The sequence below is a fragment of the Geotrypetes seraphini genome, chromosome 8 (genome assembly GCF_902459505.1).
Source record: "Geotrypetes seraphini chromosome 8, aGeoSer1.1, whole genome shotgun sequence".
NCBI lineage: Eukaryota > Metazoa > Chordata > Amphibia > Gymnophiona > Dermophiidae > Geotrypetes > Geotrypetes seraphini.
In genome coordinates, this window is record NC_047091.1 from 11,496,428 (window position 1) to 11,521,229 (window position 24,802).

General features: G+C 41.5%; 1 protein-coding gene across 16 annotated transcripts in view; it reads right to left on the reverse strand.

Moving 5' to 3' along the window:
- Positions 1-871: 871 nt before the first annotated feature.
- The window catches only part of PUM1 (pumilio RNA binding family member 1), a 235,689-nt gene continuing 211,758 nt past the window's right edge, over positions 872-24,802 (reverse strand). For all 16 annotated transcript variants that reach the window (XM_033955218.1, XM_033955226.1, XM_033955225.1 and 13 more), the window contains 4 exons: positions 14,072-14,197; positions 12,355-12,476; positions 11,240-11,432; positions 872-2,679 (listed from right to left, as the gene is read on the reverse strand). In XM_033955218.1, coding sequence (XP_033811109.1) covers positions 2,548-2,679; positions 11,240-11,432; positions 12,355-12,476; positions 14,072-14,197 — 573 coding nt within the window. In that variant the 3' untranslated portion in view covers positions 872-2,547. The remainder of the gene's footprint in view (positions 2,680-11,239; positions 11,433-12,354; positions 12,477-14,071; positions 14,198-24,802) is intronic.

Here is a 24,802-nt window from a genome sequence, read left to right on the forward strand (position 1 = left end):
CAGAGCATATAAGCCCGATTGCTTAAACTCCAACCGTCTTCCACTGCCACACTTGATTGCTGGAAGCCTGGAAGACACTTGATGATCCTGGAGAACTGTGCGATGGTCAGTGGAAAAGAAGTAAAAGGTCATTGAAAACAAATCTGTTAGTTCCCCCGGACATGCTGGGGCTATAATCAGCATTTATTCCATTGTGAGGGCTTGAGCCACATGGCCTCAGGAGCCAAACAAACCGCTGTGACTATGGCACAGGGTCATTACGAGGAGAATCCTTACCTGCTACCATAGAAAAATGTAACAGTTGCAGCTGTACTCACTCGAGGAACGCAGAGAGAGGGGTGACATGATCTAGACATTCAAGTATCTCACGGGCCGCATCGAGGTGGAAGAAGATATCTTCTTTTTCAAGGGCTCCGCGGCAACAAGGGGGCATCCGTGGAAAATCAAGGGCAGGAAACTGCACGGGGACACCAGGAAATTCTTTTTCACTGAAAGGGTGGTTGATCGCTGGAATAGTCTTCCACTTCAGGTTATTGAGGCCAGCAGGGTGCCTGATTTTAAGGCCAAATGGGATAGACACGTGGGATCTATTCACAGAGAAAGGTAGGGGAGGGTCATTGGGGTGGGCAGACTAGATGGGCCGTGGCCCTTATCTGCCATCTATTTCTATGTTTCTATCCAGATGCCACCTGGGGGGGCTTTATTATCTGTGTGTAACAATAAGGATTCTCCTGGCTCTTGAAGAGTGGTTCACCTGCTACTCTGGAGTGCATGAAGCACTTCACATTTATATTCAGGAACGGTAAAAGGAAACAAACCAATATACACTCCCTCTCACCCACCATAAACCAATATAATTAAACATCGGGAACCAGATTTGAAAGTCCTGTATTTTTCAAAATAAAGATCACACATTGTTTAGAGACAATCTACACAAGTTACAAAAAATAGTTGCCCAGGCATAAGCATACACAGGTTTGTTAATTATACACATATGGTTACAAGTGTGCTTGCAAAAAAGTTCATTGGAAATATACACAAGGCTCTGTAAATGTACACCGTGTAGTGTTACACTTCTATATTTAAACAAGGATAATTGACAGTATGTTACATTCACTTACAAGTAGACAAAATGCAAAATACAGTTTATCTTCTGTACAAAAATGGGGCAGCAGGAATAAGTCACATTTTACAAGGTGAAAAGGAGCTCTGATTTTCAATGGGGAAAGCTCAAAGAGGGCATTTGTAATTGAGTTCTTCTATTACCTCTTGCCTTCCTTTTACTGTCAAACCAACCAATTAAAAATCCAAAAAAGCCAAACTGTATTTTGAACTGAATCTTGTTCGGCATAACCTTTACAACTGACTGTTACTGTTCCACCAAGGTGTCAAATAAAATCAAGCCTTTTTCTTCTTTATGAACATTAACTAGGCTATATAAAGAAAAAAAAAATTCTTTCATAGGAGAAGGGGGAGTAAATTACTTCTGGCTGAAATTACAATTTACAATATACAACACTATATGCTACGACCATAAAAGGTGTGAATATACATTGAAATGCACAGGTCTGCTAAATTTAATTTTTTTTTTTCTTACCAAAAAACGGGTTTATGCTGAATCAAACTTCTCCACATTTACATTACAGAGGTTTACAAATGTACAATTGTACAATCAAATTATGTTCCACTACTAGGGTACATTTTAGATACAGATTAACATCAAAAACAAGAAAATACTACAAATTTTTATATGTAAAGTCTACACCATGTATACACTATATATTTATAGAAGCAAGATCAATGCCAACTTTTTTTTTAAACTTTTCCTCATGCTAAATAATCTAATTTTGCTCTTTTTTTTTCAATGTTAAGAACCCAGATGTTTAAACCATGTGCTTCATTCCCTCCTGGCATGCGTCACCAGAAGGATGCACGCTTCCTTCCAAAAAACTGACCGCTAAGCTAAATTCTTTATCACATTAAATTGTTTAAAAAAAAGTGGGGTAGAAGCAATTTAAAAAGTTTAATAAACTTTGGATTGAAAATGACTTTATATATTTATAAACAGAGTTAAATGTGGCTTTTGTGCAAATTTTAACTAAAATTCAAATGCCAATGAGCATGGACTAAAACAAGAAAAAAATATTTTTTTTCCTGCACAACTTGTCCGCCAGGCGGATGAAATTAAAAATTCATTTTCAAGTTAACCATCATATATGGTACCACATTTACCATATAGATACATCAGGGAACAAAAGGAAAAATGTGGCCATGGATGTTCATTTGAAACCTATGTACAAGTATTCTATACAACAGTGATACAGCATGGTAATTGCTTAATTAAAAATAATTAGTACAGGTTATGCATAATAAAATTAAAGAAATTTACAAAGGCTTTTTTTATATTGGGTTTGTTTCCTCAGATATTAGCAACCTATAAACATATTCTTATGGTATATACTGGAATACTAGAGGTTGCTGGTTCTACAGGACCTGATATGAAATTTGAACGTATTTGTTTTTGCTGCTTTGCAAAATTCCAGCATCTCAAATGATACCATTTGGGGGCCCACAGATCGGGCCCAGATCAACCCCATTCTTTATGTAGAATTTTTCCAGTTTTGCCAAAATGTGTTTTCCATACGTGTACTTGCGTAATGTTGCAATATGAGGCCGGATCTGAGCATGTATTAAAAAAAAAAAAAAAAAAGGGGGGGGGAAAGAAAAAAGTTATTTAATGAACAGGAAATCAAAGCACAACAGCTGTCATATTGGATCTCACCCTACACCTAATTTTCGTAACAACGTGCTATTTTAAAACATCAAGGACATTTTGTTTTTTCCATTTAAAACAAAACAAAAACTCATTTAGGGCTCTTTTTATTAAATGGCGGTAGAGGTTTCGACTGCGGGATGGCGCTTTAAATGCTCCAACGTTCATGGGAATTCTTTGAGCGTTGGAGCATTTAACTCGCCAGCCAGCGGTAGAATCCTGTACCACCGTTTAGTAAAACCCAGCATTAGTATGTGGAAAAAGTGAAAAACATAACACTGAAACAAATGCAAATACAGTAGACTCTCTATTAACTGGAACTCAATTATCCAGAACTCTCAAGCAACCAGAAAAAAAAATCTAAGAAATATTGTAATACTTTAAATAAAAATTAAAATAAAATCATAATTGAGTACGCCCACGCTTTGCCTACCACATGTCCGGTAGTTTGTCTGGAACAGCTTATGGTATGGCATAGTATGGGGTATAGGATTAGTTAGGCCTATTTTTTAATAGTAACTCTCAAGTAAACAGGAACTACACTTATCTGGCATCTATCAATCTGGTTAACCGAGTGTCTACTGTATCTGCTTCTCATATACTTCCCAACATTCAGCCTTCCCCCAGCTGGACTCTTTAGACCAGTGTATTTCAAACTGTGTGCTAAGGCACACTAATGCGTCTCCTGAGATTTCAGGTGTGCCGTGGTATACTGGGGAGGAGGAGAGGCGCCGGCTGACTACCTTCCAGCACCTATCCTTCTCTCTGGCCCTCTTCCCTTCTGGCACGCCCCCACTGGTGTCTCAGGGCGCAACTGGAGGGTCTTCACACCCACGTGGACAGCGACATGATGATGTCACACATCTGCATGATGTCATCACGGCGCTATCCGCACACTTCCAGGTGCCTCGCGCCACGGCCACTACCTTTAGTGTGCCACAACTCAAGAACACTGCTTTAGGCAGATCAAGTGATATTACTTTGCAAGAATGGACTCTTCTGAACTAACCCCTTTTACTAAACCGCGATAGAGGTTATTAGCATAGGGAACTGCGCTGCTCCTGATGCTCACAGGAACTCTATGAACATCAGGAGCATTCAATGTGGCTCCCTGTGCTAATAACCGCCATCACGGTAGCAGAACAGGGGCAGAGTTTAAAAAAATTCTCATACGTTCCATACTTTGATCTCTTACTGGTTGTACTCTGCATTTGCTTTTTTTTAATTTAATTTTTCAAGCTCATTGATGCTTGAAAATTTTTTTTTGTTACAGACAGAATAAAACCTGATACTTAAGATCAAGTCTATACAGATGCCTTTCCTCAACTCAAGGTCTTCAATGAATGTAAAAAAATATCTTGCTTTACGAAATAGGAGAAATTTAAATAGTCTTGCTACATTATGCCAGAAAAAAGATGCATGATGATCTATGAACAAACACCATTCATAAAATTTAAGCAATTCTTTCAGTGAGGATTTTCAGCCGCCTCTCACTTAACACATCTGCTTCCAATCCCTTAACTAGAGTCCGACATCTTGTGAAATTCGACAGATTGAAAGCAGGCCACAAGAAATCTCTGGCCCCACAGAACTGAGAAAGCTGATCTGCTGTTTCATTCCTAGTGATGACAAAGATCTACCGAAGCCAGGGACAGACCGTTTTTGCGACCTCAAACACATCACTCTTTGTTGCCTCAGCTTTCAACTTTGTAATTATGGGAAACTTACTTTCATGTTGGATTTTGAAAGAATAAATTAAAAATCCAACTTCAACCTAACGGGGTAAGTTATCAACATGGGCTACTATTAAGTCAGGTTAAGCACAGGGACCCATTTTATGCAATGTGCTAAAATAATCCAACCGAAACTGATAATTTTTTCCCTAAATATACCTATCTTAAGTCCTCAGTGGGGAGGTGCTGGAAGGGAAGCGGCATGGACAGGAGAGGCACTAGCGCCGGCTGACTGCCTACAGCAGGGGTAGGGAACTCCGGTCCTCGAGAGCCGTATTCCAGTCAGGTTTTCAGGATTTCCTCAATGAATATGCATGAGATCTATTTGCATGCACTGCTTTCAATGCATATTCATTGGGGAAAACCTGGCTGGAATACGGCTCTCGAGGACCGGAGTTCCCTACCCCTGGCCTACAGGATATGTCTCGCGCCACAAGAGTCGCATCCTGTAGGCAGTCAGCCGTTGCCTCGTGGCACAACTGTAATCTCGGGCAGCACACAGTTTGCAATACACTCTCTAAACAGAGGTTCATGGATAACCTATGTATGTTAGAAACTATTTATGGCTGCCATGCTTCATTCTGTATAAAACCAAAGTGCCCAGCATTAGGCGTTTTATATATATATATATATATATATATATATAAAACCGTTAATGGTGAAAAAAATAGCAAAGCCCAGTTGTATTCTTTATCTTGAATTACATAGTAACATAGTAGATGACGGCAGATAAAGACCCGAATGGTCCATCCAGTCTGCCCAACCTGATTCAATTAAAATTTTTTTCTTCTTAGCTATTTCTGGGCAAGAATCCAAAGCTTTACCCGGTACTGTGCTTGGGTTCCAAATGCCGAAATCTCTGTTAAGACTTACTCCAGCCCATCTACACCCTCCCAGCCATTGAAGCCCTCCCCTGCCCATCCTCCACCAAACGGCCATACACAGACCGTGCAAGTCTGCCCAGTAACTGGTCTAGTTCAATCTTTAATATTATTTTCTGATTCTAAATCTTCTGTGTTCATCCCACGCTTCTTTGAACTCAGTCACAGTTTTACTCTCCACCACCTCTCTCGGGAGCGCATTCCAGGCATCCACCACCCTCTCCGTAAAGTAGAATTTCCTAACATTGCCCCTGAATCTACCACCCCTCAACCTCAAATTATGTCCTCTGGTTTTACCATTTTCCTTTCTCTGGAAAAGATTTTGTTCTATGTTAATACCCTTCAAGTATTCACAAAACAGTGGCTCTATTTCGCTTCCAGCTTTATTAATGGCTGCGATGTCAATTCTCCATCAGCAGTCTTCACCTAACACAAAATTCTTCACCCTTACTAAGGGATTGCACCGTTATGGTGCTAAGCTGTGAATGATATGGGATTGTATCTATGCTTAAAGACACATTTTTGCAATTTTTTGAAGACTGCAATAGAGTGGTATACTTAAAGTGAGATTTTTTGACCAATAACTGGAGAAGCTCCTTTATTAAAAAAAAAAAAAAAAAATTCAGTCTCATGAAATTGGGACTTGGAGCAAGATATCTGGGGTCTCTCTTCTCCACTATTTGAAACTAGTGCAGTCTCTCGATATAATTGCTAATGTGCTTAGCCTGTTTTCTGATTATACTCTCTCTATTTTTTTTTAGGCTTCGCTATTAAGATGGAGAAAATTAGGTCCTTACCTGTTAATTTTCTCTCTTTTAGTCCCTCCAGAACGGAGGGTTTACGCTCCTCTGCCAGTAGGTGGAGACTCAGACACTCTTACAATCAGTCTTTACGAAGCAGAAATTAACAAAAAACATACAGTTCCAGAGAAGACCAAGGAATAGTCCCAAATTGGACCAAGGAACATTGTTGAATACTGATTAGGCCAAGAACCTTTCAGAATGCCCCACAGTTCGCCAGCTAAACCAGCCGAACCAAATGCCGCTGCTCTTTAAAACTCTCCAAACAACCAACAACCACCAAATTCAACAAAAAAAACCATACTCTTCGCAAAAGTACTGAACAAAATGACAGGTCTGGAGGGACTAAAAGAAAGAAAATTAGCAGGTAAGGACCTAATTTCTCCTTCTTTAGCATCCCTCCAGACTGGCACAGAAACAGATGGGTCATACCAAAGCAGTACCCATTATGGGTGGGACCCCGAAGGGCCGCCACAAAGAACATGTTCACCAAACACTGCGTCCCGACGCACCTGAAGGTTCATACAGTAGTGTTGAAAAAAGGAATGGTGAGAAGACCAAACAAACCACAGGTTTACAGATATCCACTGGAGGCATAAGAGAAGATTCAGCCCAAGAAGCTACCTGACCCCGAGTTGAAGAAATTCTGGAACAGGCTTCTTTTGGAGAAGGTACGCCAAAGCGATAACCTCCTGGATCCATCGCACAATGGTAGCCCTGGAAGCACCGACCCCTTTACAAGGACTCGACTTACAGAGCTCCTGGGTCCGCTGAACATAAGAGCCAAGGCCCCTACCTACATCCAACTTGCACAACTGCCTCCGCTTACACGAGACCAGGAGGACCATGGACTGGTCACCATAAAAAGGCAAGACCACCTTTGGAAGAAAGGAGGGGACCGGCTGCAGCATGACCCACTCCCTACAGAACACCAGGAAGGGAGGCCTACATGAAAAAAGACCTGTGGCACTGAAAACACATCGCATGGAAGAAATGACCACCAAGAACAACTAAGTACAGCTGCCGAGAGGCTCAAATGGAGGACGCACAAGCACAGAAAGGGCTAGAAGGAGATCCCACGCAGGGATCAGCGACTGCACTGGTGGCGGAATCAGCTTTGCAACTCTCAAGAACCGAATCACATCCGGATATGAGGCCAACGCTCACCACATAAGACTGTGAACGGAAGACCAAGTGGCAATCTGAACCCGAAGGGAGAACCAGGCAAGGCCTCGCTCCAGATCATCCTGCAGAAAACTCAAAAATGTGAGGCAAAGCAGCCTGAATGGAAACCACACCACTCGCAGAACACCATTCCTCAAAAATACATTAACCATGGACATAAGCCTGAGAGGAGGAAATTCTCCGAGACTAAGAGAGAGGAGGTCACTGTATCTGAAAATTCCTTTTTCCGTAGGCGAGCCCATACAAGAGCCAAACCATAAGATAAAAAAGACCCAGATCTAACATTGGAATGGGACCTGGAGTCAGAAGATTGGGCGAGAGGGGCAGTGGGAGAGGATCTGCCACTAGCAGACGAACTAGAATCACATACTACTGGCACCTGAGTCAGGCTGGAGCCACAAGAATCATGCGGCCTGCACATCGGGCAATTCAAAGAACACCATTGTCCACCGGAGGCCATGGAAGAAAGACTTACAGCAGGTCCTCCTTGGCCAAGCCTGTGCCAGAGCATCCAATCCCTCAGAAACGATCTGGGAAAGGACGTGAAAAAACTCCAGAGCATAACCATCCTGAATCACCTTCAGGACCCACTGATTCGTTGTGATTTCTGTCCATCCCCAGCAAAACTCCCACAACTGGGCTCTGACTGGAATCAAGGACCGCAGCGCATACGTTGAAAGAAACGTACTCTGGAAGGAAAACAGATTGTAGCCTGGACAGGGCGGTACCTATGAAACCCACTCAAATGTCCCCAGGCAGAACCACCACATGGAACCGGGCAAGGTCAGTCTTCCGGGGTTTATTTGTTTTTTGTTACTGAGGCACATGAGAGACACTCAAGGCCTGAACCAGCTTATCCAATTCCTCCCCGAAGAGAAAGGGGCCCCAAAACGGGAAACTTACTGAGCTTAGCCTGAGATGTGGCATCCGCCGCCTAAGCCTAAAGCCACAGGATATGGTAGGCTGTCACACCTACAGCCATGGACTGGACTGAGACACCCAACATATCATATATCAGAGAGAAAAGAAGCTCCCAGCTCAATCTCAATTACTTCCTGATCCACGAATGACCAGTCAGCCGCTGCATGGTCAAAAACTCTTGCAGACCACCGGAAACAAGCCCGGGTCACCAGACTGCCACAATTCACTGCCTAGACAGCCGGAGAAGCCACATCAAAACTACGTTTAAGTATGGCTTCCATCTTATGGTCCTGAGGGTCTCTCAGGGCCGAGCCACCATTCACTGGCAAAGAATGTCTGTGTGCAATAGCCGAGACACCACAGGAAAACAAAGGAATCTATCTCCATCTGGAATGGGGTACAGTCTGGCCATGGACTGTGGCAATCAAAAAAGCGCATCTGGAACATTTCATGGAGCATACACTACATTCCTAATATCCTGATGCATAGGGAAAGAGTGGGATGCTGACCAGATCTCTCTAAGAAGACAGAGTCCACCACACATAAGCATCCTCGCCAACTGGCGCCTCAGAAAAAAACTCTATGCAAAACATCAGACCTCCCAATGGATCTGGAAAATCCTCAACCAAGATCCTAGTCCCCATCCGGAGGAAACAGATCATCCATAAAAGAAACCTTGTCCCAAGATACCCACGGCCACTTGGACGATGGCTGAGGGGGCTGGATAGAGGCAACCTTAGCAGGAGACTGAACAGGGTAGCTGTGAAAGGGAAAGACCCCCAGACAACCCTTGGAACCAAAGCAGGACCCCCAGCCACCTGTAAATAAGCCTTGCACATAGCTAACATAAAAGTCAGGGCTCAACAACCCCGGCAGCAATCTAGAAATCATAGCATGAGCAGAAGCATTTAAGGCCTGCTCGACACTCTAAGACAGGAGGAAAGTTGCCCGAGGTAGTGGCCAAAATGGACACATTTCCCGCCAAAACTAAGGGAAGCGCTGGTCGCTAAACTAGCACCTGAAATCAAAACGTGGCACCGAAGCCAAACTCGACCTTGCTGCTACAGAAACACTGCTAGAAGCCCTAGCCACAGCGACAAGAGAATCCCCCAGCCTCCCCAGCCGTCCGCAAGCCCAAATCTGCCAGACTGCTTGAAGCTGAGTAAACCCCAGAATGGGCAGCAGGTGAGGCCCAGTTGTCACCAGTGCCTCCCACTGACGAGCAGTGCACATGCGAAGGGGAGCCGGACACGCTGACACTCGAAGCCAGGTCCCCTTCGAGGCGGCCGGAACATTTTATGCACCAACCAGCTGCATCCAATGCTCAGCTCCCACATAAAACGCACTTGTACTGCTTTTATTTGAAGAACTCTTACTGAATGCACCAAAACCCCACGTATAACAATGCCAAACAAAAATGGCGATCTCAGGACCACTTTATGCTCCGTTTATTATTATTTTTTTTTTTTAAACTTCTCACAGCTCACCAACTGTCTCAAGTTAGAGTAAGTGCAGGTATAGGTGACAAGGCGTACATTTGAGGCTCCTCTAAACAAAGAAAACCTGGGGAGGTGGGGGGAGAGACTTGACCCTTTCGAGTATGGCATCTCCGAGGTCAGTAGGATCCCAAGAGTGTCCCCCAAGCTCCATCCAGACAGCAAAAGGGACCAGAAAAATTTCCCAACCAGATCCAACAGGCCCAAAACAAACAGAATGCATAATCTTACCACTCCACTTGCTGGAGACCGAGAAAAGACTGAATTGTAAGAGGGACTGCACAGCCCACTTGTACTGTAACCAAAAGTTAGTGTCCGAGTCTCCACCTGCTGGCAGAGGAGTCTAAACCATCCATTTCTGTGCCGGTCTGGAGGAATGCTAAAGAATATATAGTTTCTCTTTATAACTTTAGTGTGAAAATACAGTACAACCATTCTTAATTCGGTGTCAGGTCAAAAGCGCACCGGGACAAAGGCACGCGCAGACAATTGAGCACAGCGTGAAGGTGCGCGCCACACAAAATTACTGTTTTTAGGGCTCCGACGGGGGGACATGGGGGAGGAACTCCCCCACTTTACTTAATAGAGATCACGCCGCGTTGTGGGGGGTTGTAACCCCCCACATTTTACTGAAAACTTAACTTTTTCCCTGTTTTTAGGGAAAAAGTTAAGTTTACAGTAAAATATGGGGGTTACAACCCCCCAAACCCTCCACAACGCCGGCGCGATCTCTATTAAGTAAACCGGGGGGGGGGGGGCTCCCCAACAAAACCCCCCTGTCGGAGCCCCTAAAAACAGTCATTTTCCTCTGCGCGCGCCTTTGTCTTTCGCGGTGTTGTCTATGAACCCTTAATTCCTTGAACGTTACATTAAGTATTACACAAATTTATAATGGTGACCAATTTGTTTAGTAAAGCTAGAAAACTCGTTCTCTTATTCAGTGGCCTTCTAAAGGGAGAGACAGCTTAGTCTACTGGGTAAGAAAGGTCAGCTCCTCAGCGTGTTTACTGAAATGCCTTCAAGCTCTTGAGGTCCTGTGGATACAGCCTTCTGTCTGGAAATAGCACCACACCACTACAATAATGGAAGCAAGGCACTTAAAGAAATATAGCGACTCCCCTGAGGTCAAGAATAGGATGAAAGACCCATCCTCTAGAATCAAAGTAGAGGGACAGAGTTCTTTAGCAGTGAGCAAGCCTTTTGAGTTGCAGTATATTTTAGCATCATCATTTGACTAAATTTTAGGTTAAGTAGATTATGTAATCATCACCTTCACCACTGTCTCATGCGCTGATCTAGTAGCTCCCTGTATCATGGGAGTCCAAGACAACTCCTCAACCTCTCCCAATCCTAGCCCTGCTCAAGTGCAATGATTTCCACAGTAAGCTCCCTCTGTCTGTCCTTTTCCCTCTTATATTACCAAGTTTATTTTTGAGTTGCAGTTTCCTACCTTGTGCATGACTATCTTACGCTGGGCTGGCTCTGCCACATCGATCATTTTCTGTACCACGTAGTTTGCATACTGATCCTTCATCATGGTGTATAAGGCACTGTGAGGACCATCATTCATAGTGCATACTTCGTCGATCAACATGGCGCGCTCTGTGCGGGATGCGTGAGTCACACACTTCTCCACAACATTGCTACAGTAAAATGTAAAACAGCAGAGGTGTCAAATGTAAGATCTGTTCTGATATCCACCACATACAAAAAGCAAACCACTGGTTTAGCACATGCTGTAAATAGCTTATGGTCACCTCCTCATCCACGTTAACCGAGCTCTGCCTTGGGTTTTGCTAAGGCAAAGATCAATTAATGGCAACTGAAAACTCCACATTGTTTTATCTATCAGACAACACAAAAGGAAGGATATTTTATGTCTAGCTGTGAAAGTGAACCAAAGAAATTTACAGTCACGAGTAATGTTTAAATTCTCTTGCATTTGCTTTAAGCTGGTTTGGGGATTGGCCCTATCTATCTTTTGTCTTATTTTGTGTTATACAGCCCTAAGAGGATAACCAGAAATTGTAATTTATTTGCCTATCCAAAAATTACTGGCTGTAGATATAGGTCTTTTCTGGATAGGACTTTTATGTTTCAAGCAAGTAAGCAGCAGTCCTGGTTGGGTAATTACATCAGTGGAGCCAGGCTGTTTTATGGCGCATTTCGTAAAGAAATTAAGACTGTATTGTTTGATAAATTCATTTCCTAAATAGAAGTTATATCAATAAGAATAATTCTACTCTGACTATTCTTAAAAAATATGTTGTACTTTTGCTATTTGTATTTTGTACTTCGCTGACTGTCCAGCTCTCTTCAGTGTAAACCACCTAGAAATCATCTGATTGTGGCGGTATAGAAGAATAAAGTTATGTTATGTTATAGTAAATAAAGCAGTTTATTTACTGGGATAGAACCAAACCAGTAGCACCAACACTTTTTTTTTTTTTAAATAAGCTGGCTGGCATATCTTAATACTTTCAAGTCCAAAAGAGATCTGAACACTACAAGGAAAATGAAGACTCTACAAAGCAAAGGCACATGCAATACAAGTAACCGTTGTACCTGGCGAATTTGTGTTGACTTAAAACAAGTACATTGCCTCTTATTTCAGCCACAATCTTGCTCTTGTCCTCTGGTCGTCCGTGTTCTAGTACATGCTGAATAACGTAATTCCCATACTGATCCTGTGACATAAAGGGAAGAGAATGAGACAAGGAATTTGTTGGTCCTAAAGCATCAAAATGTCACTAGCCGTCAGTGCACTCTCATATCTCATGTTTATGAACAGGAATGGATCATCTTGACAGCAGGAATGAAAGCTACAAAGAGCCATATTGACTAAGCCATGTCACATTTCTGTTTTATATGCCGTTCTAGTGCTAACCTTTCTGCCTCATATCCTGTCTTGTTTTGTGCACATCCTTGTAGCGTACCGAGTACAATATGTACAATTATGAAGATGCTTGCGCTATCCTAGTGCTTTTTTGATTAGATATGCACAGCACTGTACATATACAAGCATGGTCTCTGTGCTTTCCTAAGCAGAACCAGCGTGAAGAGAAAAATTAAGTCACCATAGCCTTGGTTAGATGTTAAGAGACCAATGAAGGTGCTGATCTGTGAACAACGTGTTTTTGTACCAGAAAACATGGTGTAAAATGAGATTCCTTGACAATAAAAATGAGAATTTACATATTTTCTCGTCATAAGGGTAAGCAATAAATATCCACTATAAAGCTAGAGGTGCAGTCAAGAATGGAGTGAGAAAAATTCCAGATCCTCTCAGGCTAATTCTAATGAACACAAAATCAGTCCAATATTCTAATGGAGGACTCCTAACTCCTTTCACCTTGAGTTCTGTATCCCCAACCCTATATGTCATGTCTGTCCGCCCAAGTTAGATTGTAAGCTCTTCTGAGCAGGGACTGTCTATTTTTTATTTTTTTTTTAATAATCTTTATTCATTTTAAAACACTTTCAACATAGATTATACATTTAACACTTTAGACGTCACTTATAATTTTACAAGATTCATACAGATCATTACCCTCCCCCACCCATCCTAATCTTTATCATTAAAGTAATTATAAAATTTTATCATATGTTCAGAGATATTATACATATTTTAAACATAAGTTATACATATGATTAATCAGACTTATTTATCAAACCTCATAAAAACCATTCTTCTCTCTTATTATTATCTATATAAATAATTAAAAGACCTTATAATCCTCCCCCCCCCCTCCCTGGATGTGCATTTTATCTAACAACAATAATCCTAACTATAATAATTCTACAAACGACAACAATGGGCCCAAATTAATTTAAAGTTTTTTGTATTCCCTAACAAATCAGCGTTCATTTTCTGCATCCCCAACCCTATGTGTCACGTCTGTCCGCCCAAGTTAGATTGTAAGCTCTTCTGAACAGGGACTGTCTATTCTTGTCTGCCTTTGTGGAAAAAACCCCCAGCATTAACCTTTTCCTATCATGTGTTTCAGATGACGGGACATTCCAAAAATGACATAGACAGTGGATAAACAGTCTGTATGGACCAATAAAGAGCCAGGAACACAAAATATTTGAATTTACAGACTTATGACTTATTTACATTATGCTTACAATAGCCGTAAATGATAACGGTTAATAATACAAAACTTTGCTAAAATAATTACGATTGGAACCAGCATAACGTAAAATTTATTACGATAGGAAAAGGTTAAAGCACAACTGTGTTGTGAAGTTTATTTTATTTTTTTTCATTTTCTTGGCACACCTGAACAAGCTGTTCTGTGTGTTGGTGAAGTTCTTCCAGGATGGGGAGAGTCTGCTCAGGCAAACAATGCTCCAGGATTCTCTGAATCACACGACAGCCATATGGATGTGTAGACAGTGCAAACACCTGTATGGAGACATTTACAGACTATTTAAGCTTGTGGAATCAGGTCAACAATCCACCGGGGACACATCAGATTTTACCATAGTTATTATGCATGATTAAAGTTTAGATAATTGGGGTTAACTTCAAAATTATTTTCTTGAAACTCAGTTAAAACAGATTATTCAGGCATTAGTCTTAGGACTGTAATCTCATTTATTCGGGTTGTCCTCAGTATTTAAATGACTGCAGACAGTACTTCATTACAGAAGTATGATCATATAACGGAGTACTATTTGCAGTTGCATTGGTTACCTATTCGTGCTAAATTTAAATTTGCTTGTGTACTTTTCAAGATTTTGTATGGTTTGGCTCCATTTTATTTGGTGGATCAATTTATGTAACCCATAATGCTAATCACTTTGTTTATCCATCTGTCCATGGTCGCTCAAATCGACGATATATTGAGAAGTTAGCGTGTCAAGCTGTGCAGTTTTGGAATTACTGGATCAATGCTTATTAATGTGTCTTTTATTTAAGTGCTTGATAAAAACATATTTGTTTAAAAAACATGTTTTAATAAGTGCTTGTTATTTTATACATTGTTAAGCTTGCGATTACATATTCCCAATATTTTATTGGTTACTCTTATTGTAAACTGCTCTGAACTTGTTGTAGCAGCATACAAATAAAGGATATTATAGTAGTATTATTATGAAGCCACTGAGGCAGCTGTGATGGTGTTAAGATGAAAGTATCATCCCAAAACAGAGAATATAAAGCAAGGGCTTGTGTGGGGGAGTATGATTTATATGCAGCGTATAAGCACATTATACTGCACTGGATGACTTAATTTTTGAAGTCCTGTGACTGTAATTCAGTCTGCTATATATACACGGTAGAGATACCAAGCTATGACGGTTCTGAGGTCTTTTGTTTCCTCATATTTAGCCATATTTTAAGGTTGTGGACATTTTTATATTTATGAGTGGACTGATAAAGCAGAGTTACTCTCACCTGTAGCAGGTGTTCTCAGAGGACATCAGGCAGATAGTCTCACATATGGGCGGCATCATCTACAGAGCCCGGCACGGACATGTACCAAAGTGTACTGTCACTTTAAAACTTTAGCACTGTCCATACTGTGCTTACGCCTTCCTGCCCGATGTCGTATCGTGGGACCTACAGTTCTGTCAAAAAGCTAAGAAGCCAGTTAGGGTAGGTGAGCGGATCATGAGAATATCTGCCTGCTGTCCTCGAAGAACACCTGCTACAGGTGAGTAACTATGCTTTCTCCGAGGACAAGCAGGCAGTATATACTCATATGGGACTTCCAAGCTGCCAGACTCATGCCTCTAGGAAGAGGGTTAAATATAAATGGCATGAGGCTGGTGAAATCCTCAAGGATGGAGGGAAGATGGCTTTTAAAAGAGAATACATTTTTGAGAACTGTCTGACCAAAAATGACTGTCATCTAGAATGCTGATGAAATTGTGTTTTTGATTTTGTGCTCTACTCTTCTTGTACTGGTTTCATGTACTGGTTTTTGCTTGTATTATTGTCCCCATATCTTAGCCTTTTGGAATTCAATCTGGGATCAAATAAATTGTTTATTGGAAAACCATGTAGTGTTATCTTATGATACTGTGATATTTGGAATGTCCATGAGAAAAAAAAGAGTCAGATATCATCGTGTAACAATAAACTTTTATTGATCATGACTGGAGTTGCCATCCAACATATTACTAAAAACTGGAAAGACCACAGTAGACTTAATTTCAATTTCTGGTGGAATTCGTTGTCACTTATATAGAATAGAAAGATCATTGGCGGTACAGAATGGAAAGTATAATAGTTTTATAAAAATATGGGAGCCATTAACATCTTTTTGTCATGATTAATGCCATTTTTCTTTTAATTATACACCATTTAGTGTTGAAAGAGGGGAAGGGTTTAATGGGAGGGTTTATGATCTTATAATGAATAATGTGATTAGAAGGAGGGTAGGGGGAGGGTTGCATTTATATTTATAAGATATAATGATAAGATGTTCAAGTGGTCTAATTAATAGTGCTTATTATGAATTTTGTACACTTGATGAAAGTTTAAAAATGAATAAAGAATTAAAAAAAAAAAAAAGAAAAGAAAAGAATGCTGATCTAAGCACTAATGAGAAGTAAATGTGTGGACTGAGGATCAAGTGGCTGCTTTACAGATGTCTTGAATGGAAGTGGAGCGCAAGTAGGCAATAGAAATTGCCATATAGCTCTTACTCTAAGCCAAAGAAATATGCAAAGGATATGCAGTCTGCTAGCTGGCATGAAATAGTCCTCTTGGTTACTGGAACTCCCAATCTATTAGGGGCAAAGTAGTCAAACAGCTGAGTTGTAATCCTATGCAATTTGGCTCAATCCAAGTAGTAGACAAGAGCTCTTTTACAGTCCAGGGTATGAAGAGCTGACTACCCAGATGTGCATGTGGGTTATTGGGCAGAAAACGGGTAAAAATATGGATTGGTTGAGATGAAATTCAGAGACCTCTTTTGGTAAATCTTTGGATGAGTATGGAGGACAACTCTGTTGTGATAATATCTGGTATGGAGTGGATTCGATACCAGTGCTTGTAATTCACTGACTCCATGTGCAGAAGTAAGCGCAATCAGGAAAGTCACTTTCTAGGTGAGGTGTTTTAGTGAAGCAGACAAGAAGGGTTCAAATGGTGGCTTCATGAGTACAGAAAGAAGAACACTTAAATTCTGTGTCAAAGGCAGTGGTCTGAGTGGGGGCTTGGTGTGGTAAAGACCCTTCATGAATCTGGAGACCAATGGATACACTGAGATGGTCACTGATAGGTGGGTCTTTCTTAAAATAATCATCAGATGCCTGGCAGCCATCTTTGTGTGCTGAATACAAGTTGGTGAAGATGAGAATTTTGAAATGGACATGCTTGCTACGTTAAAATTTTGTTTATAACATATCCTTTTTTTTTTTTTTACAGGCCCTTTCCTCCTTATTCCTTGAAAAAGCCATGAGACAAAATGCTTGGCCATCGTCGGCAGGATTGGGAGCCTGTGCCGGATAACAGAGTATTTAAAAGTTTCAGCAGTTTGCAATACCTTAAATAATCTAAAGATTGCTTAAATAAGCTTTTGAGTTCAATCATCTTTATTGGAAGTTTTTGAACATATACAAAGCAATAGGGCAACAATGACCAATATATGAAGCAGATAATAACAGAAGACAAACAGTTCAGTCATCCTGCCATTAAAGAAACATCCTGCCATTAGGAAACATCCTACCAGAACCATAAGTAACAAAACCAGGAAAGCTGGTCAGATGTGTGAAATGCAATGTTTACCAAAGGATAAACGACATTAGTAATGTTAACGACAGGATGAGCAATAAAGTCAGTATAGATGAACAAAATCAGGTTCGCAAGGGGCTGCAGGGTAATATGTCGCCTTAAACAGCCTCCAGTAGGGCAATATATAGGGCTTATTGGACACCCAGCAAATTATCTAAAATACAGAAAGATCACTCCAGTGATCTCTGCTGGTCATGTAAATTATCAGTTGGAACATTAAAGCACATGATATTTGATTGTATGTTATTGCAAAATTATTGGCGCCTAATATGGGAACAAATTTGTTCATTAATGGATATAGATATCCCCTTATCTTATCCGCTCCTGCTTGTTAGTCTGGTGTCCATTCCTCCCGATAAAATTCCTCTACTTCAACTCATGATGTTGGTTGCACTACGGATCATATTTGCAAATTGGAAAGACTTTACCAATGTGTTCTTTTAATGAATGGTGGAGTACAATATGTCTCTATGCTAAATATGAAAGAATAGCAGCTGAACGGTGCGGTTTAAATAAGCTTTAAGGGTTGTGGAATTCAAATGTTCAGCGACGTTAGGAGGCTTTTATGCCTAGGAAGTTATTTGCCCTGTCCCTAATGCAGGTCTGAGGCTTTTCCTCCTGTAATACACTGAAGTTTATTTCTGCTTGCTTTTTGCTCATTTTCAATCATATTGTTCACAGCTTAAGTGATAAATAATGGGGTTCCCCAGAGGTCTGTGCTGGGACTGCTGCTTTTTAACATATTTATGATCAATGACCTGGAGATGGGAATAATTAGTGAGATAATTAAATTTGTTGATGACACAAAGTTGTCCAAATTTGATAAATTGCAAGAGGACCTTGTGAGACTGGCAGACTAGGCGTCAAAAGGGCAGATGGCATTTAATGTGAACAAGAGCAAAGTGATGCATGTGGGAAAGAGGAACCCGATCTATAGCTATGTGATGCAAGGTTCTATGTTAGGAATCACTGCCCAGGAAAAGGATCTAGGTGTCGTTGACGATACTTGGAAACCCTCAGCTCAATGGAATGGAAAACAAAGATGAAAATGTTATTGCTCTATGTTATGGCCGCAACTCAAATACTGTGTGCAGTTCTGGTCGCCATATCTCAAAAAAGATATAGCGGAATTAGAAAAGGTAGAGTAGGGTGGCAAAAATGATAAAAGGGATGGGACGACTTCCCTATGAAGGAAAAGCTAAAGCGGCTAGGGCTCTTCAGCTTGGAGAAGGGGCGATACGATAGAGGTCTATAAAATGATGAGTGGAGTGGAAAGGGTAGATGTGAATCGCTTGTTCACTCTGTCCAAAAATACTAGGACTAGGGGACATGCAATGAGGCTACTAAGTAGTAGATTTAAAACAAACTGGAGAAAATATTCCTTCACACAGCGTGTAATGAAACTCTGGAATTCATTGCCGGAGAATGTGGTAAAATCAGTTAGCTTAGCAGGGTTTAAAAAAGGTTTGGATAATTTCCTAAAAGAGAAGTCCATAGGCCATTATCGAGATGGCTCGGGGAAATCCACTGCTTATTCCTAGGATAAGCAGCACAGAATCTGTTTTGCTACTTGGGATCTAGCTAAATGCTTGGAACCTGGGTTGGCCACTGTTAGAAAAACAGGATACTGGGCTAGATGGCCTTTGGTCTGTCTCAGTATTGCAATTTTTATGTTCTTATGGAATGAATATAGGCTTCTTTTAAATCTAGAGAAAAAAAAACAATCGTTCTTTTCCAAAAAGGGTAAGAGTTCCAAGCAAAACCATGCAAAGTCTCTCCTTTACTAAATATTTGGTGAGGAAACTGTGGTCTTTTTCGGAATCAGAAAGTACTTGGAGTAAAACCCTCTGTTTTGGTGGAATTAGTTGTATTGCACTGAGGTAGAGAAGGGCCAAGAGCCGAGAGAAACATGACAGCAGATAAAGGCCAAATGGCCCATCTAGAGATTTCTCAAGTGAGTTGAAAAGTAGGAGGATAGGTTGGAGGATTTTTCAAGTGGTGAAGGCCACATCCTTGACAGACTACCTGATGGACCCATTTGTCTGATGTTATGTGTGTCTAGTTGGATAAAAATGAAAGCGTACATTCTTACCTTTAATAATTTTCATTCTTTAAGTCCACAAAGGAGTCTGTACAGTAGGTGTTCAATCTGTACCCGTGAACCGGGTTTTGTAGAAAGCCACACATTGTTTTCTGCTCCTCCTACTTAGTAGAGGAACACACAGCTCCCCTACAGTTGAGTCCAAAAGCAAACAGTACTGGAAGAAAGCACATATAGAAGGGGGCACACGGAACTTCCCCACAAACAAAACATTATTCTGCTTTGCAATATATAAGTGAACAATTAATAAACAGAGAACATGAAAAACAGGCATGAAAATGGCAGCAATAAGAACCAACTTGCTATGTGCAACAAGCACGAACTCGAAATTAGTCAGCAGCTAAGATATGTACTCATTTATGTAGAATGATTCTCTGCAGGGCCCGTCTGCTGGTTGGAAGATAATTCAGCCTGAAGGAAGAAATATGCGAGGCAGAAAATGCAGGCGATATAGAAAAAAATCAGAATAGACGGAGGGTGGGCCATACAGACTCCTCCGTGGATTTACAGAATGAAGATTATCAAAGGTAAGAACATAATCTTTCATTCTGTTACATCAATTCCAGAGTCTGCACAATAGGTGACGTACCAAAGCAATGGCAATATCTAGGATGGGATAGAAGAGCCTGCCTGCAGAGACCCCCCAAAGGCAGTTTCAGACTTAACCACTATGTCCACTCTGTAGAACCTCATGAAGGACCAAGCAGCAACTCTACAAATCTCAGCCGGATGAATCGCTCAAGATTCTGACCACGAAGCTGTGACACCCGTGGTTGAGTGAGCTTTGAGAGAAACCGGTGGTTGCTTACCACAGGTGATGTATGCCAATGAAATGGCAATGCAGATCCATTGAGTAATAGAGGCCTTGAGACCTACCACACCTGGATTGGCTAGTCAGGACAAACAGATGGCCAGAAAGACAGAAGTCACTGGTCCTTTCTAAGTAGTGGAGTAAGACTCTCTGCATGTCTAGTCTCTGTAAGATCATATTCTTTTGCTCCGATCCCATGGGGCGAAAAGCAGGCATATGAATTTCCTGGTTGACATGGAAATCTGAAACCACTTTCAGAAGAAAGGAAGGAACTGTATGGAAGGAAACATTGGCTTCCATGATCCATAAAAAGGGCTCTCTACAAGAGAGCCTGCAGTTCAGAAATACACCTAGAAGAAACAATCACAATGAGGAACCCTGGTCTTGACCATAAAGTCCAGAAAGGAAGAATCCTTAAGCAACTCAAAGGGAGCTCAGCAAGCCCCTTGAGCACCACATGAAGATTCCATATAGGGAAAGGCTATCACAGGGATGGCCGCAAGCAAAGAACTCCCGAGAAATCTGGTCACATCCGGATGAGCCATAAGTGAACTGAAACTGTTGTGCGCTTTAAAACAGGACAGGCCTGCCACTGCCATGCCTCTTTCTAGACTGACCTGGTGGAAGTCTAAGACCACCGGAATGGGAACATGCACCAGCTCCACCTGGTCTCTAGCACACCACTGCTGGAAAGCCTTCCAAGCCTTGGCGTAAGCCACCATAGTAAAGGACTTCTTGGCCCTCAAAAGAGTGGCAACAACTACATTGAGATAGCCCTCAGAATCAAGGCCTTCCACTCAAGAGCCATGCCCGTAAGACCAAAGTGCTGGGGTTCTCCATAGGAACCAGTCCTTGAATGAGGTGGTCATGAAGAACAGGGACCTTGAGCTTTTTATCCCATTGAAGATGGATGAGATCCGCATACCATGGACAGCAAGGACTGTCTGGGGCTACTAGGATCACTATGGAGATGATTCAAAAAAATAAAAAAACACTGAAATAGGGGTTCTGGAGGTGGAAAACCTGAACCCTACCCCCAGAAACTGCTAAAAACAATGTTTTTAGATGACCCTCCTCCCTGATTTTACCATAAGAAACAATGGGGCTGTACTTACAGTCTCTCAAAAGTGCCTCCTTGTCAGCTCTGTCTCTGCAGCTGAAGTGAAAGGAAAGAAATTTCTGCTTCAAATTTTCTCCAGACTCCTATTTCTTTGTTGGATTGTAGTATTTATCTTGTTGTGTTCTTCCTGTGTGCATTTTTTCAATAAAAGTTTTAATTATTTAAAAAAAAAAAAAAATCTCCACATCTTCAGGATGCCAGTCAGATGGACCCAGATTGAAACCCCCATCCCCTCAGAACCTCAACATGTAACCGGGGGCGGAAAAACACATTCCTGCACTCTGATACCTAAAGGGTTCTTACTCAGGGCACATATAGCCTGCGCTTAAATCTCTGACAAGGTCAGAAGGCAAGCTAGCTCCTAGGGGGATGAACCCCGAGCTCTGATGGTGGCACACAGCAGACTGGCTCCACAGGGTCCACCTGAAGCTTGCCCTGTGAAGCTGCAGTCGGGTTCCGTGGGAATTGCTTCCTTTCCCATGCAGAGAATCTCTGAATAAGGGGTCTCGAGGGACTGAACCCACCGAATAATAATCATCATAATAATAATCAGTTTATATACTGCAAGGCCATAAAGTTCTATGCGATTTACAATAGTTAAAAAAAAATAATAATAATAATAAAAAAGTTGAATAGAACTACAAAAAGTTAAAAGCCAATAATTAGACCCTGAAATGATCAAAATAGTGCATAATAAAATTTTTACGAATTAGCTGCCTAAATACTTCGAAAACAGATATGTTTTTAGATGTCTCCTAAATTCCCCATAAGTATCGATAAGCAAAAGCAATTGTTCTAAATCCTTATCCCATAATGCTGCTTGATATGAAAAAATGATTTTGATGATTTTTTAAAGTTTACATCCTCTAACAGGCGGAAAAACAAAATTTGTGAGTTTCTCTTATGTCTGTTGGTTGCAAAAGAGAAAAGCTTAATGATATATTTGGGAGCTAAATGTTAAAAGGAATAAAAGCAGCAGAGCAGGTCAGAAACACTTCTCCATGGTTTGCTTGCATTAAGAACAAAATGTAGAGGGCTCTGTGTTCCTCTGCTAAGAAGGAGAAGCAGAAAACAATATGTGGCTTTCTGGAAGATCCAGTTCATAGGTACAGATTGAGCATCTACTGTACAGACTCCAGAGTGGATGTAACAGAATGATGAATTCTATCTCCAACTGGTAAATGTGCTGGGAAAAGAGAGAGAGAGAAGTTGGCTATGCTCTCTAAGAGAAATTTAAAAAGACTGTTGAGACTTTGAAAAGACATTTGCTGTTTTTGTTGTCTGTTGATGAAGGCATCTACGAGTAGACTGGCATGAAGAGGCAGCAGGCTGAGAAAAACAACATTTGGATGGATAATAAGGTTGTCATCAATAAGGAGCAGAGTATTTTCCACAAGCCAACATCAGGCAGGAAGGCACACACGTGGTATTGACAGTGCTAACGTTTTAAAATGACAGTACGCTTTGGAACATGTTCATGCCAGGCTCTGTGGATGACATTGCGCACATGTGAGAATATACCTGCCTGCTTAAGAACATAAGAATTGCCGCTGCTGGGTCAAACCAGTGGTCCATCGTGCCCAGAAGAGCGCTCACACGGTGGCCCTTAGGTCATAGACAAGTGCTCTAAATGAGTCCAGCCTCACCTGCGTACGTTCCAGTTTAGAAGGAACTTGTCTAACTTTGACTTGACTCCCTGGAGGGTGTTTTCCCCTATTACAGACTCCGGAAGAGCGTTCCAGTTTTCCACCACTCTCTGGGTGAAGAAGAACTTCCTTACATTTGTACGGAATCTATTCCCTTTTAACTTTAGAGAGTGCCCTCTCGTTCTCTCTACCTTGGAGAAGGTAAACAACCTGTCTTTATCTACCAAGTCTATTCCCTTCAGTATTTTGAATGTTTCGATCATGTCCCCTCTCAGTCTCCTCTTTTCAAGGGAGAAGAGGCCCAGTTTCTCCAATCTCTCACTGTACAGCAACTCCTCCAGCCCCTTAACCATTTTAGTCGCTCTTCTCTGGACGCTTTCGAGTAGTGCCGTGTGCACCATGATGGGTCAGAATATTGGTGTATCAAGACCAGCATCCTATCCCAGAAAGTGGCCATGCCAGGTCACATCACCTGGCATACCTATCATACCCCAGTCAGACATGTTAATTCTAAGTTGCTTACACCAGAAGCAGCAACAGGTGGTGCTGAAATGCCTCTGAATGCATGCTCCTGGTGGTTCATCTGGGCATAAGCCTATCTTGCCCTATTAAACCACACCAAATAATTGACCCCGTGTTTTCGTTTTGTCTTTTATTGTAAGTTTATTGTGCAGACTCTGATGTTGTTGTAAAGTAGGAGAAAATTACTGGGTCAAAAAAAAAAAACCCAAACCCACCTGAAACAACTGAAGGAAATACAAACACAATTTATATCTCTCACGATCTAGTTTGGCAGGGTACAAAATAACACACAAAAATAAAACAAAAACATCACAATATGATTAAAACTGAGGACAGTTGAATAAAACTACCACTTCGGTTCAACATCTAATCAGGTTTCAATTCAGAGATTTTCCTAATAGTAGTGCTGTCTGTACATATCAAAATGACCAGCTTGTTCTACTACACAAGATCCTTCATGTCTTAACATAAAAATAAGTAATACGTAAACGTCATCAAGCTTTAATCTGTCTTTAGTTGGTTTAGATCAGTAGTTTCCAACTCAAACCCGTTTCAGGGCCACATTTTGGATTTGTAGGTACTTGGAAGGCCTCAGAAAAAATAGTTAATGTCTTATTAAAGAAATGACAATTTTGCATGAGGTAAAACTTCTTCGGAACAAGGAAGTACCGGGAGTAAAACCCCTGGTTGTGTTGGTCCACAGGGACCGGCTCGATGGCCCGGAGCCGGACAAAGCTTGGGCTTCCTGAAGAAGAAGGGCGGTCTGTGTCAAGTTGGAAGGATACTCTCTTGGCGGGTGGTCCGGAGGGACCCGATGGAAATGAAGAGAGTATCCTTCCCTGATGATAGTAAGGACCCAGAGGTCGGAGGTTACGGCCTCCCATCGATGATAAAAATGATGGAGGCGCCCTCCGATGGGAAAAACATGGGGAGGCAGAACGAGGTTGGTTATGCCCTCGACGAAACAGTCAAAAAGGCTGAGTGGCCTTAGGGACAGCAGGCGACTGAGACTTTGGCTGACCCTTCTGAGGAGGCTGTCGCTTCGCCGGTTGCCTCGCAGGCGGAG